The following is a 13275-nucleotide window of genomic DNA, read 5'->3' on the forward strand; positions in this document are numbered from 1 at the left end:
CCAAGGATATGGTCATAGAGAGGGGCCATGTGTGCCCTCTGTGTATTATCTCACTTGACTGACTCTTAGATCACTGCTGAACTGAGGAGGGATTGGAATGTTCGGATTGACCTTTTCTAGGAAATCTCCAACACCAGACTTTGCCCCTCTAACATAGCACTCTGTGCTATCATGCATCACTCGGTCCTTTCTGTTCTGGTCTGTAAATTCCAGGTAGTTGTATTATCCTTCCCCAAATCTGAATTCATTCCTCTCACTCAGGGAGAATGTTAGTATCCACTTATGAGTGAGTACATACCATGTTCATCTTTCTGGGTCTGGGTTACCTCACTCAGGATGGTCTTTCCTAGTTCCATCCATTTTCATGTAAATTTCAAGATGTCATTGTTTTGTTTTTCTCACTGAGTTCTACTCCATTGTGTAAATGAACCACATTTTCTTTATCCATTCTTCCATTGATGAGCATCTAGGTTGTTTCCAGATTCTGGCTACAAATAATGCTGGTATGAGCATAGATAAGCAAATGTCCTTGTAATATGATTTAACATTCTTTAGTGGGCCGAAATTCTTGTTCTCTTATGACATATAAATTGTCAATGATAACTACAGTATGACTTTATCAATAAAGGAGGCCCGTGACTGCTTGTTCTGCTATGCCATGCCATGCCTTCCATAATGTAGTAAAAAGCCCCTCACTGGGTGCTGAGCAGATCCTGGTGCTGTGTGTTCTCTGGTCTCTCCTGTCTACTCTACATCTCTACTATTACAGGCAGTAGATGTTGGAGGCTTTGGGTCAAAAATTATATGTCAGGGATGGGTTTGAAGAGGTAAGACCAAATCCCAGGTTTCAAGACTTTTGTTCTTGGGCGTTTCACACTGAAGTAAGAGCCTGAGTACTCAAGTCTGGAATGCCCATGTTATCTTCTCCTATTTCTGAACATTTCTTATAGAAAAGACAACTAGAGGAGAAAGGTGGTTGCATGCATGAGTGCATGCATATGTATGTGTGTGCGTGTGTGTGTGTGCGCGTGTGTGTACGTGTGTGTGTACGTGTGTGTGCGTGTGTGTGTGCGTGTGTGAGTGTGTGTGCGTGTGTGTGAGTGTGTGCGCGTGCGTGTTTATGTGCGTGTGTGTGCGTGTGTGTGTGTGTGAGAGAGAGAGACAAAGACAGAGAGAGACAGAGAGAATCACAGCAGTCAGAATCACAATTTTAAGAGCTTCAACCCATCTGAAATCCTTCTGTAAATAAACAGTTGAATCAAGGATTGTTAGGAAAGTAATTTTAAAATGGAGAGGTTGGGGTTAAGGCTCTGCACAGTCTAAGGCATGAACTGTAGATGACCCCTCTTCTCTGTTTTGAGAGCCTGGTCAGCTCTCAGGATTGAGAACAGGGAGTGTTTTTGTTGTAATTAAGATAGAGCCCTGTTGATGTGCTTCACATCCGTGACATTTGGCCACTGTCTGAGAGTGGACATGTGTTAGGCCAAAATTATCTCAGGGCCTGTACCTTGAGGCTTGTAGGACAGAGAAAAGCCTGGCTGGAGAATGAAGGATAGTCTCAAATTCCCAGGACAGGGAGGGGGAGTAGGGAGGATGAGACAGCAAAATCTTGGTAGACGCCCCTCCAGCCAGCCAGAGGGAGGGCATCATGTCTGATTATCCTGCCTTGTGGGGCTGCGGAATGGGCAGAGAGTGCACTCAGCTTTCCCTGAGGACTGAGGCTGAGGAGGCCTGACAGAAATGCATCCTGGAAAATATATTTGGATGATTGCCAATGACTGGGCAATGAGCCACCTTTGCTCATGAGGCTTAAAAGTTTGCCTCAGAACGTCTCTAGCTGCTGCTGTTTCAACCCGGAAGAGATATGCAGTCAGACGAATGGAAAAACTGTGCCCGTGGTGATTGCTGGTGATGCCTATTCTCATGTTGTGTTCCGGTGCTGTATGAAGAACACCTAGTGGTAAATTCCAGGGTGAAGTGCCCTCTCTTGGGGGCTTCCCCCTCTATTTCTTTATTTCAATTAAGCTTTCTTGTAGAATAAATCTCTCCTTATTAGCTAATTTTGTGGCTCCTGGAAGTTCTTTCTCACGGATCGAAATGAAAGTAAAAGTCTGTGCACAGCAAAGTGGCCAAAATTATTTGCCATTACCACCTGGTGTAGTCGGCAAGATCCGTGAGAGAACCAAACAATGCCTCTCTTTAAAAAGAAAACTGAAATTGTTAGTGTGACTTGTGTTATTTCTGGATGGGAAGATTCCAAGTTTTCTTCTCTCCCGAGAGAATGGGCATACAGTTGAGTGAAAACTGGTGTGGCTAACTTCGGAAAAGCTCAGCCTCCCCAGGTGGTTGAGGTGTTAAAGACTGTGCCTGTTAAAAAGGGAATGAGTTGCAGGGGCTGGGTCAAAGAGGGTGGATACTATTGTCTGCTTGTAGGAAAGTATGTAACCAGCTTGACAAGGTAAAAATAGAGACTGGGAAAGTTAGAAAAGGAGGTGTTGAACTATGGAGTCAGGCAGGAATGTCTCATTACAACTGTTTCCTCTGATTAGAAGCGTTTAATGATGACTTCGCTTTTGGCAGAAACCACTGAGAGGGTACTTGAAAAGGTGGCAGAATTAAAAGATATGGGAGAATGGGAGGATAATGTTGACGAAAATAAGTCAGAATCTAGACCTCGAAATCAGGACTCTAAATTTAATACTAATAGGCTATCCTGGAAAGAAAAGTTTGATGCATTAATTAAGGCAGGCGTAGCTTGGGAAAAAGTGAATGGCGTTCCCACTAAGGAATGTATGGAGAAGAAACAATGGAGGCAAAGAAGGTAACTGTTAAGGGTAAGGATTTCTACTAGAATCTGTTCGTGACAGTTCCTTCAGAGCCACGGACTCCTTTATATCGCCTAGATGGTCTGGCTAAATTAAAATAGGATGAAGGCCAAGCTCCTAGCAGTCCACGAATTGGAGAAGTAACTAGAACTGATTTTAGGCCTCATGTTCCTATATTTATATATATTTGAAAAATGGTTCGATTACTCAAACAAATGCTCTAGTAGATACAGGAGCAGAGGCCTCATTAATTTGTGGAAAACCCCCCCAAAATTTAAGGGACTGCCTATTACAATTATAGGACCTTAACAGTTTTAGAAATGCCAGTACCAGGTGACAGTCACCAGAGGTACCAGCTATAGTGAAAGACAGTAGGCTGAGATGAAAAAGACAGGCCATGTATATGCTATTGAAGATGGAGCCAAAGAAGAACTTTATTTCTGATATTGCAGGAAGGCATTTAAAAGATTTTAATTTTTTAAAAAATTAAGTTTTTATAATACTTAAATTTATAAGGCTGGGGAACATCTGCGCTTATGGAATGCTTATTGTTAATATTTGAACTTAAAATAAAAGGCTAAAAAGTCGTGTCACAGCCATAAGCACCAAAAATTACCAGAAAACGAAATGTTCATTTCTTGTGACGCAGAAGACAATGACCTAGGCAGTTTGATAGAGGGTTTGGAACAGCACCCAAGCTTACGTGTGGGTCTCTATCCTTTGAGGACTGTACAGGAATAGCCTAGGATCACCTGTATGTCAGACGTTTGAATTGAGATTCACAACATAGGCAAAACTGCAATTGCAAAATAACAACGAGAAAAATTTTGTAATGGGGGAATCACTATAACATGGGAAACTATGTTAAAAAGTCAAAGAATTAAAATATTAACTAATGGTTTAAAAATGTATTTCCTAGTTCAAGGTCTATTCAGGCTTTACAATGTGTGTTTAGCTCCTTTGTCTTTGCTAAGTTTCTTGGATTTAAGTTGTTTGGATAATGAGAGTCATAAAATTTTGTATTGATACTAACAGGAACTTCAATAGAAATAATGTTGTTTTCTAAGGCTCCCTCCTGTTCCCATTTTACCCCGTGACCTTTTCCTTGCCGTCAATGGAGACAGCATTAACAGTTGGATGCAAACTTGTTCTGTTTTTAGCCTTGGAATGACTAATTCAGTTTTTTATTAGCTTCAATTCAAAATCATTACAGAGTGTGGAGTTCTAGTCTTAGGAAAACTGCTAACTTATTATAGACTGTTAAAAATACAAGTTAGTCAGTCATCCTTAAAGTACTGATATAATTAATTGCAGATATAAGCCTCACTCAGTTCTTTGTATATGTTTTCAAAGTCAAACTTGAAGCAAGTAACTAGAAACAAAGTTTGTCTAATCAGATATATATAGGCAGCCCTCATACTTCAGAGATCTGCAGAATATGGCATTTAAAATAATGATTAAAAAAGCCTATATAAGAAAGAGACTCCAAGATCCTAGCAGTGACCCATGGTCTCCAAAGATTGTTATGGTATGCCATGATGTCTCCATCTGGATTATGATGAAGCTGCCCACTGGGCAAGATGCCCCAGTGCCATACCTGCTGCCAGGACCCAGTCCACACTGTGAACCAACAGCAGGACATTGGCGAACTGATTGTACCACCTTTTCCTAGACAAAATAAGGTCAGCCTTTTTCATGTCCCTCTTCCACAGGGAAAAGAAAAATTCACCTTATGGGCCTGGCTAAGACTGCTGTTCTGGATACTTCTGCCTCCCATGTATAGAGACCTGGGTATGGCTAACTGTATATGGACTCTGGTCACTGTCATTTTTAATAGATGTGGAAACTACTTGGTCTGTAATCAGGTGTACTTTATTTGTCCTTCTGGGATCTCTGATTGTTTGATGGCTAGGTCAGCTATAAGGTCAGTTTAGCAGCAAAACGTATCTAAATTCTTCAACAAAGCTATAGCCAGTTAATATATATATTAACCATGTAATGATTTGGTTAATACCAGAACCAGAATGAAATAGCATTCAGATCGTGCAGCCTCTTTGAGGAGATACAGTCTACATTAATCATGGGTTTCTGAGAGGCTGCGGGTGTTTCTGTGACGTGGCTGGGCACAAAGCAGAGCCCTGGAAGTTTTGCTGTGCTAAAAAAGAAAGCAAAGCCTTCTCGGGTCGCTGCTTATTCTCTGTTGACCACTTTTCTCTGACTCCTCCTCCTTCTCGAGGAGGGTTATGATTCAAATCTTTTCAAATCCCCGGAGCCCCCTCAAGTATTGACAAGTCTCTGCTCAGTGTTGCTTGCTGGGAAATAAGGAAAGACATTTGACACCAAGCCTCATCTTGGCTCCTGAGAGAACTATCATCTCTGAGGTCACTCGACTTAAAGGGCATTTTTATTATTGTTTTGTCAAGTCTTGGTGGAAGACAGACCCTTGATCATGCATAACGGATCCGGGGGAAATCAGAAAATTTCTTGTCCACCTCTTCTCTGCATTCCGACTCCCCCAGCTACCTCCGTTGCCTTGTAGAATTGGCAGGCGCTGGACCTTTTGCATGCTGGAGAAAATCTCTGTTTTGCCTCCAGCAAGGAACATGTATGTTGCAACACTGACTCCTCCTCTAGTGAAGAACGAGTGAACAAGTGCACCGAGTTGAGCATCTTCTCGGAGACACGCGGCTGGCGACTGCGGGAGCAGAGGCTAAAATCCCCAGACGCCAGGTCTTCTGGACTGGGCTTTCCCAGCCTTCCTGTTCTGTCTTACTCTCCTGCCTTCCGGATTTTACCCAGGGTTTAGGAAACAGCTTCACCTGCAGCAATAAAGCTCACGTCCATTGCAGGAAGTGTGCACTGCCTGGTATGGCAGACTTTTCTTCCCAGCGGAAGTGAGTACCCAGGCTGGACATGGCTGCGAGAGGCCAGGGGTGTTGCAGGTTCGCGGCCGCCTGTGCAAGCTGAGCAGTTGACTGCAGGCGCCTATAGCTTGGGGAAATGCTAGGCAGCAGACAGAGCCCGCGGGCTTGAGGAAATTCCATCCCGAGCTGTGCCCATGCTTAAAGCCAAACCTTGATGTCCCTCTTAGGAGAAGCTAAATATATGCCAAGGTGCTTGACCATGCACCCCAGATTTTACAGCTGAGCTGGGCGTATTTTAAAATATACCTTCAAGTGAGCCCTTGAAAACAGGTGCAGCTTGAGTGTGGGTTACTGGGGTTGTAGGTGGTTTGTGTCAAAATGAAAAGCTAGGGAGAAAGCAGGGAGGTGGAAAGGGATCAGACACGGGACGCGATGGCAGCTAACTTGGGCTGTCTCCTTTGGTGCTGGGTAGCAACACTGAGTTACCTGCGCCCCGGACTCACTCCCCGCCCCCTCGCGAGGGCACACACAACCCCAAAGGGAGCTGAGTAGTGGCAGGGATGCTTCTGCCAGTTTTAACCTGCTGGCCACGCGCTAGGAATTCAAGTCCTGTGGGTAGAAGCAGGGTGCAGGCAACCCGGGAGCAAAGAAGGGGGCTTGACTCCGGAAACCCAGATTGGGACTGCTGAGGTAGGAGAAAGCAATGGGTTTTGGTTGTGGCTTTTTGAGTAGAAAAATATCTTGTTAGTGACCTATACCTGTTTGTTTTCTTTTATTGTATTGTTTTAAGCATAAAAATTATGTAGAGATTTATTCATAATCTTTATGAGTAATTCATTGTATTTCTTAATCATATTCTATTGTGCACATTGTCACAGTTGTTTAGTTTTTTTATTCACAGAGTTGAGGTTGCTTACTGTTTTGTCTGATTAAAAAAATAACCTGTTGTAAATGTTTTATACACACATTCGCATCCACATACACACACACAGACACACACCTTTCAAAAAGTTATTTTCTCTACATTGGTCACTGGAATGTAATGTGGAAAATCCTCCTGAATATATGTTGCTTTTATTAGTTAATGAATATAGCTGTTTTCGACCAGTGGTTTGGCAGAATAAAGCCAGGCAGAAAATCTGAACTGAGGTAGAAAGAGTAGGAGGAGTCAGACAGATGCTATGGAGCTGCTGAAGGAGGGAGACACCAGAACCTTACCTGGCAAGCCACAGCCTCATGGTGATACACAGAATAATAGAAACGGGTTCATTTAAGATGTAAGAGCTAACTAGGAATATGCCTAAGCTGTTGGCCAGGCAGGCAGTGTTATAATTAATATAGTTTCTGTGTGATTATTTGGGTCTGGGTGGCTGGGAAGGAAGGAACAGTCTCTGCTTACAGGAATGCTTTTTAGTGTGTTCTGGCCACACTTACTCCTCCGTGTTCTCTCTCCCCTTATCTACTTCCCTTCCTCTTACAAGTATCTCTCCCATATTCATGCCTTTGTGGTTATGTGTGTGTGTGTGTGTGTGTGTGTGTGTGTGTGTGTGTGTGTATTCTGTGTCTATGTGTGTGTGTGTGTGTGTGTGTGTGAGAGAGAGAGAGAGAGAGAGAGAGAGAGAGAGAGAGAGAGAGAGAGAGAAGAGAGGTCTATGAGCATGGTATGTATGAATTTGTGTGTATATATATCAGTGTGACCATAAATATACATGTATTTATGTAAACATGTTTGTGGAAGCTAGAGGTTAACACTAGGTGTCATTGCGTATTCTCCTTAATACATCTTACCCTACTTTTTGTGATTTTTTTTTTCTGAACCTGGAGCCTCCTGATTAATCTAGACTGGCAGGCCAGAAAGGCTCCAGGTTCACCTATCTTTACCTTCCCAGTGCTGGGATTACAGGTGCCTGGGTTTTTTTGTGAGTATTGGGTATCAGTACTTAGGTTGACAACTGCTTCATTCACCTAATCATCTCCCTGGTCCTGACGTCTGATGTTTGAAGCCAGGAGAAGATGGGTGTCTCAGCTCCAAAAGAGGCAAAAGAGAGAATCTGCATCTTTGTTGTAATTTTTGTACTTCTAGACCTGAGCAGATGTGACAGTGCTAAGATATTTTGGGTAAGGGTGATTTTCCTTACACTTTTCACTGCTACAAAGGCTACTTCCATCTGGATGCAATCTCACATATGGTCAGCAATAAAACCTTCCCAAGTATCTGAGTATCCCTTAATGCAGTGAAGTTGACATTGAAATTAACCATCACATTAATGCATTAATGAAATTAATGAAAGTCCTAAAGGTGGACTGAAGATTTGCTGTGAAGAACAATGCATCCTCCTTTTCTCACATTTTTTCTCCTTTTGTGTCTTTTTACCTGTGTGACTGTGAAACCAGCATGAGTATGAGAATGCAGTGCTTACATTCAGACGTAGGTAAAGACGTGGACACAAGACACAGTGCTGCAAAGCAGAACTCCAGGCAGGATTCCTCTGCATGCTTTGAAAGTCCTGAAGCAGATTCCCTCTGCTTGAGGATACACTGGGAAACTTCACTAAAGCTGTTAAGTTTTCAGCTAGGATGTGAGGATGACCACGTGGGGACAATGCGCTCCTTCCTCTTGGGTGGATTTACAAGTGGCAGAACTGGAAGCTGTCTGGTGCTTGCACATGGGAAGATGGTGTAGTGCTTCCATTCTGCTTTATGATGCTCATTCAGAACTGTGGGTTCAATCTTAATTGTTTTGTCTTCAGGTAAAGTCCTGAACTTAGGCCATGAGCACATTTTCGTGAATTTGTGACTAGTGAGAGGCCTTGAAGAAAAATCTGAGGTGTTTTCCTGGGTAATTAGCTTATTATTGCCATTGTTGGAGATTTTAGAACTGAAACCTTGCTTAATGGGTAACAGGTATGGCAATAGAATCCAAGTAGAGAAATGACAGAGGAGGCAGAGTCCTATAAGTTAGTGAATGGGCTTGTAAAATGTTCATGGTAAATGCTGTCATTGACAGGATTTCTCAAGGTCCTTTCAGTCACAGTTTAAAGAGTTGTGTTGGAGCAGTAAAGAGGAGATTGGGGTTAAAGTACAAATTAAATATTAACTCATCTTCTATTCATCTATCAACTCTGATTAAGGAGGGTGAAACAGAGTGTCCTAGAAAGTGAGCTGCAGAGAAGAGGTAAAGAGCAAGAGGGCATTTGGAAGACCTGTAAAAGATCTCCTCTTTTTTTTTTTTTTAAATCTCATTTCAGGGCCAAAGCTATTGCTTTGTGACAGAGGCTCCCAGGGTTCCTTACTGGTGCACATTCTCAACGTCTGGATACTATATCTGTGTTCTGTGAGTTCTACAAATGGCTGAGCAACGGAGTTGGCTTCCAGTGAGCTTATTTTTCACCAAGGTTCTTTTCTTGGAGGCTGCAAAAATCCTGACTATAGGTGCAATGGGTGAGTGCCTGCAGGGAATGCAGAGTCTTGTAGGACCAGGATACTTGGGAGGGGAGGACATGTCTAATAAAAACGGCATGTAGTGGATCATCTATGCATGAGATTTTATAGCTAGGCTGAGATCAGATCTGAGGGAAGTCATATGGAGTGTGCAATGTGGTACTTAGTAGGGACTGTACAAAGGGGTGGGGGTAAATATTACATTGAAATAGCATCCTACATATAAACAACAGAATTAGACTGAGCGGTGTATTGTAAAGAAGACAAGAAAGGCTTCTCTACTGGGACTTTAAGTTATGAGTAGACAGGAGGCATATTAATCAAATTTATCTTTCTATTCCTCCAAAAAATGGATCAGTGAGCATTTCCAGATTTTTTTATGAGGGAGTCTATCATATATAAACATATTTGATTTCAATAGAAGTTCTTCTTCATCTGTATAAACACCCAGTCACTGAAGTTTGCATACCAGCAATCCACCATATTATTCAAGGAAATTATATGTTACTCTTAACATCCCAAATATCCTAGCTCTATTGTTTGTAATGAGGCTCATGATAATTTGTAGAGCTCAGGGATACAGGATCACCAATAAAAGTAAGGGTTGGATAAGAGAATATATTAGTACTAAAAAACAACAGACCACTTTAAACCCACATAAAGGTTTTGTGAAAACACATTTTTCCAATGATCAACTTGTTTGCATTCATAATTGAATACGTGTGACCCAGAGACTAGGACAAGAAATGGCACAGACATAATAGGAAGGCAGAGTTGACGAATGTGCTTTCCTATTTTAAATCTCAACTAGACATTTATGGGTGTCAGTAAAGAGTCAAGACTTTAGCAAAAGTAAAACTTCAACCTCCACAAAGGAACATAGACCACTAATTTGCAATCCGTGACCACAATACAGTTGTAACAGGTATTCCCCAATGCCAAGTTGTCAGGAAATAACTCACGTGTTATTGTGCTCCATGACCTCTAAAACTAATGATTCTTAAAAGTAAATGAAAAGCAAGTGAACCTAGATGGCTTACTTAGATTACTTTGTAATACTTGTAAGGAAGAGTTTTTCATTCTGAAGCGAGTATGCTTCTGCTGTTATAAATTGGTTATGTCTTTGCTTACTCTGTAGAATTGCTAAGGAGTTTATATAAATTAAGGTACTTTATCTTTAAGCCCCTTGTGTATACATTTGTGTATCTATCTGAAACTCTACCTCTGTTAGCTGTCCTAATCATAAGAGAATGCTGTAAGCATTTCAACCTTGGTCCATAATCTAGTGTTTTATGGCAGAGCTATTGACATTATGGATTTAACAATGAATAGAAAGTTTGTTGTATCTGGTCCTGTTCACTACTCCTAACTATCTCAGTAAGATGATAATTTTAAAAAAATCATTTATTATTATTATATGAATATTTACCCACATGTATGTCTGTTTGACACCCATGTGCCCAGGCCCTGCGGGGGTTGTAAAGAGGCTTCAGATCTACTAAAACTTTATTATAGGTGGCTATGAGCTTCCATGGGGTGCTTGGTATTGAACCTGAGGGAGGAATCTGGGAGAATAGCCAGCATTTTTAACTAAGAGCAATCTTTCCAACCTCTGGCACATCCTTTGTGGGTTTTGTTCATTTGTTTGTTTTTTTAGACAGAGTTTCTTTGTGTAGCCCTGTCTGTTCTGGAATTTGTTCTGTAGAGCATACTGGCATTGAACTCACAGAGATCTGACTGCCTCTGCCTCCCAAGTGTTGGAATTAAAGGTTGATGCCATCACCGCCTGGGTGATAATTTTATGGAAAGCAGAAGTTTTCTTTTAACTGATGTGGAAGAAATCATCACACAGGACAGGGGACAGAGATTTAGATGCACACTATTAAGCCCTAGAGTCCAAGTCCTTTCTCAATGTCATGGGTAAGACATTCAGAGATTTCCCCTAAATTTCTAAGAGATAAGTATTAGGAATACTTTTTCCAAGGTAAAATTGAAGCGATGACTGGCATCCCCAGGAAAATTCTAGTGGGTCCTACTGTGTTTTACCTACTTTCTCAACATTTTTGGAGATGGATGTGTATTATAATTCTGTATTCTATGGTTCAAATGTAATTTACTTTTTATTTCCTTAGGATAATAGAACACAAAAGTTTGAAAGTGTGCTCATATGACAGGATGATTGTATTCAACCCTTCTCAAACAATTGTGTCTCACCCTTAAATCACTGTCAAGGTTGGAGCCTGAGGACCTCAGTGCTATAGCAAAGCACAGAGTGTAGACATGGGCTTGAACCTTCTGCTCGGTTCTCCAAAGAGGAAAACAAGGATCAAGGGCCTGGGCAGCCTCGTTCAAGCCTATATCTCACTTTTCTAATGTCACATAAGTAATTCACACACATTTTCTAATGATCATCTTCATAGTGGGACATGCCCACTATTTTTAAAAATTCTGATCCCATTTTCTACTTGCTTTTCAAAATTATTTTCTGAGATAATTAATTTATTAATAACACTATGTTCTCCTTCTCCTTCCTTCCTCCCAACCCTCCCATATACATCTCCATGACTTCTTTCAAACACATGGCCTCATTTCTCATTAATTGTTGTAACATGCATACATGTTTGTGTGTATATACATGTACTATGAAATATAACCTGCTCAGTATCTATAGTATTACTTGTATGTATGATTTTAGAGATGACCATTTTATATTGGATAACCAATTAGTGTGGTCTTCCGAGGGAAGCCTATTTCTCCCCACTCTCAGTATGTCTTACTTGCCTCTATTTTTATTGTAGCTGTTTTTGTTTGTGTTTTGCTTTTTTCCTCTCTCTCTGTTTGTATGTGTGTATGCGTACATTGTGTGTGTGTGTGTGTGTGTGTGTGTGTGTGTGTGTGTGTCTGCAGGGTTGAAGGCTCCTGGGCTTTACCACATTGACTTTACCATGTGTTCGCTGTTGTCCTTGTTCAGCACATGTTTAGATGTTCTTACTGCTGCTGAGATTTTATGAGTTTAGCTTCTGACATTCATACAAGACATAATCTCACAGCAAACTCCACGTTCCTCTGGAGGTTAATTATCTTGCCTTGTATTCTGAAATGATCCCTGAAGACGTTGCTTCATCTATCCCTTTTTGTCCTGGTTCCTTTTTGTAATGTAATGTAGAGATCCCAAGTCTTGATACAACACTTGTTCCTGGTCTCACTGATTTAGTTTGTCCATTTTGAAATCCTCAGGCTTTCCCCAGGAAGAACACTTTTTAATGAACATTCATTAGAATGGCTGTCTTACTGGACACCCTTGTTCTTCATCCATGAGAACAGGAGCAGGAAGTCAGAGGTGTTGTAGGCTTTTATCCATGCTGTGTTATTTCAGACAACACAAATATGAAGGAGAGGATTGACTCACTCAACAGATACATTCCACTTCCCTGACGTTTCCTGCTCTGCCCTAATTTAATGATGGTGCTTTTAGCTCTCCCGGTCATTCTGCCTTCCCAGCCTTTGTTATACAGCTTCCGTTTATTTTCTTAGTTCATGTTTCTCTGCTTCTACTTTGGACTCAAAACTAATGTTCTAAGAACCTAGTGTTGTAATGGTGTCTATACATTTCCTGAGGATCACTGGATTATTGAAGAATTTATTTTGCTCCAGCTTCTCATGTGTCAGGTGCTCTTCACGTCCATCCCATATGTTGAGGCCTCACGGTGATCCTTAATGTTTTTATTTCCAAGGATGTAAACTCAGGTCTAAGAAGAGAAAGCTCTGAAGTGAGAGCTCCATACTCTTCTTTCCCATGAAAATTTCTGTCACTTAAAAGTTATCAGCCTTATATGGTTATATATTTTCCTTCACTGTCGTAATTTTTTTTTAAACTCAGTGACTGTGGTAGTGGGAAGACACCGTGGAAAATATAAATGCAACATAGGATGAAGAGTGTCTAATGTCCAAGCAGAGTCGTGTTGGGGGCAACATTTTGGCATAACTTCTGCCACGATCCTAGCCATGGCAGGCATTTACATCTCAGGGTAGAAGCTTGAGGATTAGAAAATGGCTAGGCCCCACAAATAAAGAACCTTCATCTGGCGATGGATGGAGATAGAGACAGAGACCCACACTGGAACACTGGACTGAGCTCCCAAAGT

The 13275-nt window shown here is 41.4% G+C and overlaps 2 protein-coding genes across 2 annotated transcripts in view; both read left to right on the forward strand.

Moving 5' to 3' along the window:
- The first annotated feature begins 1900 nt into the window (after window positions 1–1900).
- The window catches only part of Capsl (calcyphosine like), a 56192-nt gene continuing 44817 nt past the window's right edge, over window positions 1901–13275 (forward strand). The window contains exon 1 of the mRNA XM_026783838.1: window positions 1901–1960. The gene's annotated coding sequence lies outside the window, so the exon portion shown is untranslated. The remainder of the gene's footprint in view (window positions 1961–13275) is intronic.
- The window catches only part of LOC102001364 (UDP-glucuronosyltransferase 3A1-like), a 21480-nt gene continuing 17153 nt past the window's right edge, over window positions 8949–13275 (forward strand). The window contains exon 1 of the mRNA XM_005356618.3: window positions 8949–9130. Coding sequence (XP_005356675.1) covers window positions 9037–9130 — 94 coding nt within the window. The 5' untranslated portion in view covers window positions 8949–9036. The remainder of the gene's footprint in view (window positions 9131–13275) is intronic.

Source organism: Microtus ochrogaster, chromosome 19, assembly GCF_000317375.1.
Source record: "Microtus ochrogaster isolate Prairie Vole_2 chromosome 19, MicOch1.0, whole genome shotgun sequence".
Taxonomy (NCBI): Eukaryota; Metazoa; Chordata; class Mammalia; order Rodentia; family Cricetidae; genus Microtus; species Microtus ochrogaster.